The 11,650-nt window shown below is 47.1% G+C and overlaps 1 protein-coding gene across 1 annotated transcript in view; it reads left to right on the plus strand.

Moving 5' to 3' along the window:
- The first annotated feature begins 2,612 nt into the window (after window positions 1-2,612).
- Window positions 2,613-11,650, plus strand: part of LOC104542257 (calsequestrin-2) — a 33,006-nt gene continuing 23,968 nt past the window's right edge. Inside the window, exon 1 of the mRNA XM_010186504.1 lies at window positions 2,613-3,045. Coding sequence (XP_010184806.1) covers window positions 2,812-3,045 — 234 coding nt within the window. The 5' untranslated portion in view covers window positions 2,613-2,811. The remainder of the gene's footprint in view (window positions 3,046-11,650) is intronic.

The raw sequence follows: 11,650 nt of genomic DNA on the forward strand, positions 1-11,650 counted from the left end.
CAGGACACAGTGCTGACCATATCATTCCTTGCATGGCCTTGGCCACAGAAACAGATGTGTTGCAACCATAGGCAGCTAAATGGGATCAGGAAGACCTTGTACTATGCATAGCATGAAGTATTTGTAGTGAACCTGTGAATGCAAAACCCAAGATTTCACAGAAAAGTTCTTTGTCCCCCTCATCCTCTTCTCCGATGGGGAAGCGCTACTGCTCTTACTTCACAGAGGAGGATCTGGCACACAGACAAACCTTCCATCACTGTCCAGTAGAAATGGGCCTTCAACAAAGCTCAGGTTCCCCAAATCCATGATGTCTACACACTGTCCTTTTCTTGACAGTGAGCCTGCCCCAAAATGTCCACTGGATTTAGCACTAATAGTCTCACTGAGGTTTTGACTGGAGAGGCAGAGAGATGGACTCTCTGGTGACCATGACATCCAGTGCTGGTCTGCTGGAGGAATTCCCTTTGGAGCAGGGGTGTGACTCTCTGTGGAGTCACAGGTCTTTGCTACTCATGTCACAGGCAGATGAAATAGATGTGTCTGGGACTAATGAGGCAACACTTTTTGTGAATAAAAAGCCTTTTTCTTCCTTTTTTGTATCAAAAAGAGGAGAAAATGAAAATTGGATTGTGTCTATTCTTAGGCAGATTAAAAAGTTTTTCAGGCTAGAGAGAAAGAGCCTCAAAAATAGCTTGAGAGATGTGAAAGTGGACCAATTGCTGAAGATCTACAAGAATAAAAGGAGAGCAGGAGCCTGGGAAACTGATTTTGAAGCAGTGGTGAACATTTATTTTTTACAGCCCTGTTCAATGTGTGCCTGCTTTGAAACACACTCCCATGCCAGCAGAAGCCTGCTCCTGCACCCCAAATCCATGGGGTCTTTCAAAGGCAGCCAACGAGCCTGGTGTATGCCTGGGCATCCCAGTAGTTCAGTTGTGTATTTTACAGCCTAAACCTTCAGCAAAAGCCATTGCCACCCCCTGTGACCCAAGTCTTGTGTCTCTCACTAAAAGCAATTAGATGTTTCCAGGTTTGTCACAGTGGCTACTGCTAAGGGATGCCTCCATAGGGGATGTATTTCTGAGGCTGTCTTGCTCTGGCTTCTACCCACATTCCTCAGGCTTCATCATTAGGACTTCAAGTTGCAGGCAAATATTGAACTTCTGAAAAGGCATGAGCAGAAACTAAAAGGAGGCTTTGAAAATAAGACAGACTTGGAAACTGTTACCCATGGAGTTTCAGTCAGTATGTTGTAAGCTGTTCATGATGGAAGTGAAAGCTGAGGGGATGTGTGCCCTAAATCACCCAGGAGATGGGTATAATCTGCCCAGGGAAGTGGAGGAGTCACCATCCCTGGAGGTATTTAAAAGATGTGTAGATGTGGCACTTAGGGACATGGTTTAGTGGTGGACTTAGCAGTGTTAGGTTTATAGTTGAGCTCAATGATCTTAGACGTCCTTTCTAACCTAAATGATTCTATAATTGCTGAGTAATGCTTGCCTTTCACCCCAAATATTGAAATAATCCCAGCCATACAATTAAATGGGAACAGCTGGTTGGGACAAGAGTACATGCACTGAGAAAGGACATCATCTACTCCCCAGTGTGGATGGAGCAAGGCTGTGATGGAGGAACACACAAGGAAGAGGCCTGATAAGGCCACTTGTCTGCACATCACTTCAGTGGAGGGGGTGGGACATGTGCCCCCTGCCATGGTCCTCTCTGCCAGCCCCTCAGAGTGCCTTCTCCAGCAGATCTGTGTCAGACCTGGTGCTGGCATGTGGCCATATGGCCTGCCTCCACCTGCCTGTTGCTGTCAGTCATGAGGCAGCTGTGACAGCCCAGTCAGAGGAGGGGAAGAGGGTGGAAGACAGCGCCACTGAGCTGTTCTGCCCTCGGCAGCGTGGTGTGGGCAATGCAGCAATGTATGAGTCTTGGTAACTGTGCTGGGCATGGGAGGTTGCAACTTAAGCTGCCCTCTGCCTTGGGATTGCAGATCCAAGAGCCAACAATTCTCTTGATACTCTGCAAGCAGAGAAGGCGCTTCAGAAATGAGCCTGAATGTCAGCAGGCAGCTCAGGACAATTCCCCAGGCAGAAGGAGGAGGGAGTCCCATGAGTGCTCACCTCCTTTGCTGCTAAGGAAACAGGACGTTTCCTCTAGCGGTGCAGATGAGGCTCTGAAACAGTTTAATCCAAGATCTGTTACCCAAAGCCTAATCACTGAGATGCCCAAGGGGTTACAAGGAGAGAAATCCTTATTAAAAAATGCAGTAAATACCTTCTATTTCTGTTAAGCCCTAGTAGGACAGGCTGTGCCTTGGTTCCTTGAAAAAGTGAAGCCTGTCGCTTCGCAAACCCTGCCCACGTATTTCCAGCACCGACATCTTCCGCTCCCTCTCTCTTGCTCGCTCCCTCTCTCTCAGATGATGCAGAGTGCCAGCAAGTCCCTCAATGGTGTCATATCTGTCCTTTTTATTCATTGCAGGGGTTATTTTTAGCCTGAAACAACTGCTTCCTAAAAATGGAGTTCCTAATGACACGGGAGCTGGACACAGCTATGTAAGGTATCCAGGGCTTGGCCTGACAGCTTCTCCTGTCTGTCTCTTTGTTGTGAGCCCTGGACGGCAGTTTGGGCTGATCCACTTGCTGCTCCTCACCAGCCTTGCAGAGCCCGGGCTGATTACTAGGAAGGGAGTAGAAAGAGAAACTACGTACAAACTTCAGTTGGAGCCTTTGGTCTCCTCCTCTTCCCAAGTTAAGAAGGGGGACGTTTACCCACCCTCTGCTGCACTCCAAGTGCTCCCCCATGAAGGCGACTTGCTGGATCCTAGCAGGTTTTTACCTGCTTTTCTGCTGCAAGGCAGAAGAGGGACTGAACTTCCCCACTTACGATGGGAAAGATCGGGTGATTGACCTGAATGAGAAGAACTACAAGCAGGCCCTGAAGAAGTACGACATGCTCTGCCTGCTCTTCCATGAGCCAGTGAGCTCTGACAAGGTCTCCCAGAAGCAGTTCCAGATGACAGAGATGGTCCTGGAGGTAAGCACCACTGCGTGTCCCACCTGGGGTCAGTACCACAGTGTCGTTTGGAGCCGTGGAGAGGAGCCACAGGACAGGACAGTCAGAGGGTCTTGTGCAGAGGGGTGTTGAGCATCCAAATTTTGGGTTTGTTTACTTGGATTTGAGTTAGCCCCTGAGTTCTGCAAAGCCCAGGAAAAAAATCTCTTTTGTGCTTCTCTGAGATGTTTGCTGGGAAATAGCCTTTCCAGATTGCATGTCAGAACCCCAATATAGAGAGCAACCTTGCAAACCTCAGCAGTGTGAACTCTGCTCAGTTGAGTTTTCCCAAATCTCAGCACTGACCTGAGTCCGTAGCTTGAGATTTTTAGATGCTTTCATTTTCTGTGCAAGACAGTATCCCCCTTGTGTTCTGGATTCAGTCCCACTTTCTGTCCTACTAGGAGCAATCAGCCAAGAAGCCTTACTAGACTGTGCTGCAAATGCGCGTCTTACCTCCCCAACTCAAAAGCTCCCCATTGGTGCAGCATTAAATCCCTTTTTTGTTTTTCTGACACTTGGTTACTTGCTTGAAATCAGTCTGTAGCCACTTGTTAATGCAGTCACTCACTTCTGTGCTGGAAAAAGGGCGTTGTTAATTCTTTGGTGAAAGAATGATTAATTAATCCTCAGTAAAATAAATCATGGTAAAAATTGCAAGGTAGATTCATAGCATTCTTCCTTGTAGTGTAGCTGTAATCTAGGGAAACATACAGCAGCAAGCTTAGACTGTTAGGTGCTTGTTTCCTACCAAGGGCTTACAAATATTCCCTCTTAAGTAAAAGACACATTTGGAAAGAAAGTGAGAATTGCAGAAGAAACACATAAGCTTTATTTATCAGATCTAAAGAGAAAATGCATTGCACCCCTAGGAATATAGAGATTGCAAATTAGAAAATACACTTGCTCAGGGCTAGGACCTAAAAGTGCAATGTCAAGTTCAAAGTCTGCTGACCTCCTCAGCAAGGCTGACAAGAGGAAAGATTCAAAAACTAAGCAGGTTTTACTCACTTGTCAAGGAACAGTCACTTGCTCCGGGTGAGCGATCAAATAACAGTTGGCAAAGTAAAGGAAAAATAATGCTGAAACTCCAGTTGACATGTTTATGGTTGGTAGTGTAATTGCATTGTTATTTAATAGGATAGCTATTTTGTGCTCGATAGATGGCAAGCAGTTACTAAATACTTATTTATAGAAACCTGACAGAAGCAGGTATCTGCTGTGTACTTTCAGTTTTAGTCCCGATGACACCTATACCCTTGTTAAAAATCAGTCATATCAAGGTTTGCGATGGCTACAATACAATCTGTCTTAAAGCTTTTATTTTGCAGGGTTTGATCCAGCAGTGAGCACATTAGCTTAGGACTCTGGTGATTTGATTTTCAATTGCCTCTCTGCCATGGACTTCTTATATGACCTTGGGCAAGAGATTGAATATAAGATCTGCAGCAGACTTTACATGATGGTAGTGCTTCAGTCCACTAATGCTCAGCTACCAGCTAACCATGCCATACAGCAACTGACAGTCATGGCTTTCACCTCAAAATTTGCCAACCACTTGCAGTGCTGATTCAGTGAATGTCTCAAAGTTTCATAGCACCCCCGCCCCAGACTGGTAATTGGAGCAGCAGCAAGCTGACAGCCCAAGAACAAGAGCAACCTGCAGACTGAGCACCCCTTTGCCTCTGTCACCTGAGGGAATGAAACGGGGAAAAGATCTCAGAAGGAAAGAGATTGTATCCTGCACAGGACACAGCTCAGCAAGGTGCCGGTGCTCCCAATTTCTGTGCTAAGAACTCAAATCTGGGAGCACTCATGCAAATAAAGGGCAAGCCAGGTATTAATCTACTCTGTCAGGTATTAATCCAGCTGTGGGACTTCATGGATGTTCACCAGGGCAGGGAGAGGGGAAGAAATGACTCAGTGGTTCCATGACTGAGGTGTGGAGCCATTCACCCAGGTCATGAACTGCCTGGGATTGGTCTCTCTGGAGGCAGTCAGTAGCTGAAGCCAGATCTCCCGTAATCTGAGCAAGTACTCAGAATAGTGAGCTGCTGGATAGGCACAGGAGCAGAGACAGGGCCTCTCCTTCCAGCCAAACCTGGGAAAAGTTCACTCAGGAAGGCTTCATGTATCTAATTTCAGTAGAGGGTTCAGGACTCTGAGTGCTGAAGGTCCTTTATGCCTGAAATGAGGTATCTATATGCAAACACCTCAGCCTTTGCTATTCCCTGTCAGCTAGCTTGGGATGTTCCCAGTGTTGGGTGCTGCCTGTGGTAAAATGCCTTTCTGGAGCACCTCAGGTTTTTCCATCTTACTGTGCTGAGAATTTATGTGCTGACTCACAAGACGTGCTGCTTCCACAGCCTGAAAAACATCATAACCTTACCCCCCACTTCCATACAATGTCACTGGTCACCATCATTAGGAACAATAGGAAGCCTTCATCCAAAACACAGGCAGATGTGAAGCTAAGCAAAGATCTGAGCTGCGTGGCTAAGGGTTGTTATGACCTATTCCTTGATGAACATCAGTGCATGTGCACATGGGAAGGAATGGGCTTAATGGATGTTAAGTCCAGAAAAGCCCCAAACAGTCCATCCTTTCTGTTTCTCCCATATGTATCTCATAAGAAATTTATAATTCCAAAGACCAAAGACCTGAAGGAATATCTTAGACACCAAGAAGAGAGTAGGAGGGATCCAGTGACTGGGTTCCTGCAAATTTGCTAGGAGAAACTCCCAGATGTGCCCAGGTAGTAGACAGCATGGCATGTTGCTGAAGCAAGCCAAAGATCCAGCAGTGCTGACCAGTTCCTTTTTGATCCAGATCAGCCACCAGTTTGGGCTTCAGCACATGGAAAAAAGCCACAGCTACAAAGCACTCAAGTGCAAGATGAGTGTTGGCAAACTCTCCTCTAATCCAGGAATAAATTGTCCCTTGACCACAAGGATGTTTTCCTTGAAATATGTGGCTTGTGTCAGTAAGAAACTCTGACTGGGGCTTCTCCCATGAGTGAGGAGCACATGAGTGTCTCTCTTACCTGGGTCCTTTGGTGTCTAACAGGGGTTGAGTTCACATAACAATATTTCCTTCTTTAAGGGCACTTCAGTCTCTTCCCTTCCAAGTCCTTGCTCTTCACAAAGCTTGCAATAACTTCATTATGCCTGAGACTCCTCACTCTGCAAATTTTGACTTAAAAGGGCCAACAGCTAGAAAAAATATTATGGGAGGCAGCTGACAGATCTGAGGTGGAGAGAGAAGAGAATAGCAAGGGTCTCATATCCTTAGGAAATGAAGCTGAAAACCTGACAGTACATGAATACATTTAAGCACATATTTAAGGAAACCATATTTACCAAACCATAACTACAAACAGCAGACTGAGAAGAAAGTGATATGACAGAAAAAATTAGCTCACCAGGACAGAAGCCCAGCCCAGCCACTGCCAAATCTCAGGGCACACACCAGCTCTCACTAGAAAAGGGATGCCATCGTTAAGCTGGTATTACTGTGGGACAACACATGGGGTCTTCAGCTGCCTGCACTCAGTTGTACTGTCATCTGTCACCAGATTGCCATGCAGCCCAGAGTCCCTTTCCAGTTTAGAAAGGGAATTAAGCTGAAGACCATTATGAAGCAGTCCTGACAGCTCCTGCCACCTACACTGCTGGGTGCTACCTGGTGAGGAGAGGGTGTGGGGACAACTGAGACCCTCTGGGACCAACAGCAGCTTCTTTGCATTATCCTTTGAGCACAGCAACATTTTCAAGGATGGCAGTGCCAGCCTCTCAGGTCAGGGTGGGAAATCTAGGGGCTGTTGGGTTAGTCTGTCAGGAAAATAGTCAAAGCAATGTTTGGAGAAACAGCTGCTTGCTGCTTTCTGGTTAGGGTGGAAAAGGGTTGGGGAAGGATTGTATTAAGACAGCCCAGGGAAGAGACACCACGAGCACAGGCTGTTTCACAGGTCAGTTAAAGGGCTCTTCTCCTTTGCTTGCCTTTCTCCTGTGACTCCACTCCGCACCACTGACTACTGAAAAACGCCTGCAGCTTGAGTGGGGAAGAGCCTCCCCACAGGGCAATGTCAGAGGGTGAGCATCATAACAGCAGCTATTCCTACTCTGTGGTGATGTTTATAAGAGCTCTGTATGCCCTGTGAGGTGAGCACAGTGAAGAAGCAGATAAAACAATCAGACACAAGGCTTCACAATAAGTATTTAATAAACAAGTAAGGAAAAAACCCTACTTGCCCTAAAAGATCTCAGCTTTGATAAAGAAGGGGCAAAAGAGGAAAATACCAAAGCAGTGAACCTGAGACATATCAGTTCTACTTTTCAGCTCCTCCATATCTTCCCTGCCATATTTCATCCTGTCTCATACCACCACTGCTCAGTCCTTCTCCCCTTTCTCTCTCATTTCTGAATCTCCTAAATACTGGGATAGTGTCACCTTACAGCCGCCTGTCTCTAGGAAACCCGTAGCAGTGGAGTTTGGGGTTTTCCTTTAGCACTTGAGAAGCTCTCTCCAGCAACTGAGGATATCTCACTACCATAGCAGGCTGCCTGCAGTGCAGACCACCATCTCCGTTAACCTCTCCTCTGCTGAAACTAACTCAGTTATGTCTCCCTTGCCATTATTCCCTTGTCATCTGCGTGCATGTATAATATCCTTAAAAAAAAAAGACATTGATCAAGCCCTTTAGTGTAACAGTGTCCCTGGGCTGAAAATTCATGGAGAACTGCCCTAGCACAAATCAGACTGGTTAGAGGCAAGAGAAGATGTGGTGCTTCGCTTTCCAGATGAGGCCTGGGATCAGCCTGGCTTCTAGCAATAAATGGCAGAATAAAGTGAAGCTCCTTAACTTATTTGGCCAAATCTGTAAAACAAGGGAAAATTCCTTCTATGAACCTGGGAATATGAGTCCATGAGATTATATTGCATGCGGTCCTCCCAGTGCTTAACCACAGCCAGCAGTTATGTGTAGTATGAGAGGGAAACATAGATTTTGAATCCAGTAAAGGCCAAGGTTAAACTGGGTGCAAGGTCTAGCTCCTCCCAGTTCCCTTGAGAGCAAGGATTTGTTTTCAAGTGTTGAAATAACTGCAGCTCCTCTCATAAGCTTCCAGCTCAGGATGGAAAAACTGGTGCAAGATCAGTTGGTTTTGGGGTAGTTTCACCTACGTGTTCTTGAAACCTCTTGAGAGCAGATGGTTCGCAGGAGATTTCAGAGCCATGTGATTTATAGCAAAAAGGCCTTCTCTGCTTCTGATGCAACACAGAATAAAGGTTTACAAGTTCAGATCTGTGCTGTGTAACCCAGAAATTCGTAGGAACAGAAGCTGAGATTCTAGTTTATCCCCATCTCTAGGGAGAATATAAATACAAATATACATAAAACCAAGCCCTTTCTTTAAGCACTCTTCTCTGCTTGTTTCACAGACTCAGATTTCAGCCTTTTTCTTTGAAAATAGGCATGTTCATGAGACTGTCTCAATACAGTTTCCTGGGCTGGGTAGACACGTTACACAAGACCTGTTCACCAAGTGCCACAGAAACTGTCAGGCCTCTGGATCCCTACAGAACAAGTCCTCAGGGTGAGAGACAAGGCACAGCTGGCTGGATAGGTATGTGCAGGAGTGTACAGTGCAAGTGCCTTGTATACACCTGTAATAAAAGAGCTGTTGTGGTTTCCATGGCTACTAAAGCAGTGGTTTCCATTACAGATAAGTTAGTGCAAAAGTAAGGAAGGCAGAGAAAAGGAAAAAGTGTGCACTGATTACTTTGCCCTTTGAGACCATGTAAGTAGGTCTCAATTCATCAACAGCCAGCAGAGAAAGAGCACTGATTTTTAGCAATAGCACCTTGGAGGTTTTCACTCACTGCCATGACAGTCACAAAAACAAGTTACAGAAAGCTCCCCGTTTTGCAGATGGGCACATTTACATCCAGGAACAAATATGTGATTTCAGTCTTTCTGTATAACAGTGCCAGAAACAATTTCCAAGGCTGCTTTACCTGTCATTACCCAGTTTCTTTCTTTGAAGTCCTGCTAGCATGAGACCCCACACCCAGTGTCACATCGATCTTTAAAAGGCACCATCCTTGGCTGCTAAAGTATAATCCAAGAGGGAGGGCACTGACAGCAGTTCTCAGAGCAGAGACTATCTGTAATCCCAGGGTCTAAAGAAACTTAAACTGATTTAATCCAGAGACCAACTTTTATGCAAATATCACCTGGAGATGTGGCAGACCCCTGTGAGCTTGGGTTCACTTGCTGACACAAGGGCAAGTCTGCTTGGGCTCTGCAGGCTTCCTTGGCCCTGGAGTGAGGAGCTCTTCTCACTGTTCAGCTGGACATCATACGACTTCTGTAGGTGCCATGCAAGACCTTATGCCACATGGTCTAGTGGGAGGTGTCCCTACCCATGGCAGAGGGATTGAAACGAGATGATCTTGAAGGTCCCTTCCAACCCAAACCACTCTGTGATTCTATGGAGACCCCTTTTGTGTCATCCCTCCCTTCAGAAATGCAATTGAGGAAAAATGTTGAAAAGCCCATCTTCTTAGGTCCCGGCCGTCCTGCCATACTAGTCAGCTTCCCAAAAAAGTGACAGCAAGGGTTTCCTGTGCCTTCCTGCTGGTCTGGTTCTGGGCAGGAAGGGTCTCACTCTTGTATAACGAGGTGCTTTTGCCCCATCCTGAGTGGGAGAGCCTGAAAAGGACTAGCTTGAGCTCACACTCACCTACTCAGTGGACATGTGTGGTGCTTACTGTTGTAATTTCATGTTCTCTGCCCTGGACCTTGACATTTCTCAGGAGCTTGCCCACAGGCAGGGGCAGCTGTTGCTGTGCCAGGCAGACTGGTTACAGTGGGCCAAGCCATGCTCGCCCACCATGACCTTACTCCAGAGCTTGTTTCTGACAGTGCCCTTCATCTAAAAGCAAACTAATGAAAGCCTGTGACTGCCCTTCCTTCATGCCCGAGCTTCATTTGTGGGGAGAATGGAAAGGGGATACAATAATTCTCTTTAAACACCCAAGAGGGAGAAGAGCTATTTAAGCACAAAGCCTAAGGACAAATGCGCTATGAATAAACCAAGTCTGGAAAGTAGGAAGTCCCTAATCACCAGAGGAGGAAGACATCAAGGGGAGACAAGCCCAACAAATTTTAAACGGACGTTGACCAGGTTGTGACAGAGATTGAATGACATGGTCCCGGCTTTGATGATCAAAGATGTCCTTTTGCAGCCTCTGTCCCTAAATAACATGCACCCAAGCAAACAGTCCATGGACTGGGAAAGAAGTGACTTAGCAAGGTCCAAGTTGTCCTTTTTTTTTTCTTCTCCTTTACACATTGGGATTTACCTACATACATGAGACAAAATTTTGCCTGAGGAAATAGAACAACCAGTGACACTGAAGAACTCAATTCCTGGTGGGGGACGCAGAGCAGGCAGCTTCTCCTTCCCTCCCCAGCACCCTGGTTTGGCCAGCGCTCCCTCCCAAGCAGTGCTGATGGTGCTCATTCCTACGACTGAGTGCAGGCCAGCTGCTGTACATGATACCTCCATTTTCTGGGAACCCTGTCCGGCCCTGGCAGGAGACAGGCCGCCATCAGCTAGCAGACCTCTGACACCTTGAACCCTGCACAAAGAGGGCTGCATGTTTTTAAAGCTTTCCGCAGCTCTTATTTCTCTCGGCTCACTCTTTGAGTAAAAGGCGCTTTCTCGTCTCAACACCCCCTCCATTTCCCCAGGCCCCCTTCTCACAGATCCTTCCCACGGATGCAGTATCCCAGGCTCTCTGGGGTTTCAGAAGTGCTGGCTCACACCCACTTGGCCAGAAATTTGAGAAATCTGTCTTGTTCCCGGGAGCTGGAGGCGTAGGAATGACATGGGCAATGGTCTGCGGAGGTGAAAGTCCTGAATATCAAGCATGCTTCCCTCCTCCAGCACCTACTGATAGGAACCAGCTTGTGCCCTGCGTGGGCTTCACGGCAGCATCCAGCTTTTGGGTTCAAAGCAACCTCTCTGAGACCAGAAACACAACAAGGCAGCAACGACTTCGCTTTTGTCCAAGATAGACCCCAGATTGCACCTCTATTCTCTGTTTTGTCGAAGGAGAGCTCAACAGGGTGACCCCCAGGCATCATCCTAGACCCCACACCACAGGTGGTCCTCAGCATGCAAGCTGCCCAGCTGGGTCGGCAAAACCTCTGTGATGCTGTGCCAACAAGTGCTGGCCAGGAGCAGTGGCAGATGGCTCTGGCACCCGTGGGTGCTCGGTGGCACGGGCATTGGCCCCAGTTAGCTCATGGCTAGGGAGGCTGCACTTTGGTTTGCAGCTCGCTAAAATTAGGGATGCCCGGTGTGGATAAAAATACAGTATTAACTATGTGAAACCTTTAGGGAGGCAGCCAAAGAGCACATCATATGTCTGACCAGGCTAAGAGGCTGTGTGCCCCTGAGGCAGCGTTCTGAGAGCATTACCTGTGAAAGCCACCTCTTCAGGAGTGACCTTTGGGTGTTCTGTATTTGGGGACTTGCCTTTTAGTCGAAGGAGCAGCAACTCACTGGGAGGGCAGGGT

The sequence above is a fragment of the Mesitornis unicolor genome, unplaced genomic scaffold (assembly GCF_000695765.1).
Source record: "Mesitornis unicolor isolate BGI_N332 unplaced genomic scaffold, ASM69576v1 scaffold27106, whole genome shotgun sequence".
Lineage (NCBI taxonomy): Eukaryota > Metazoa > Chordata > Aves > Mesitornithiformes > Mesitornithidae > Mesitornis > Mesitornis unicolor.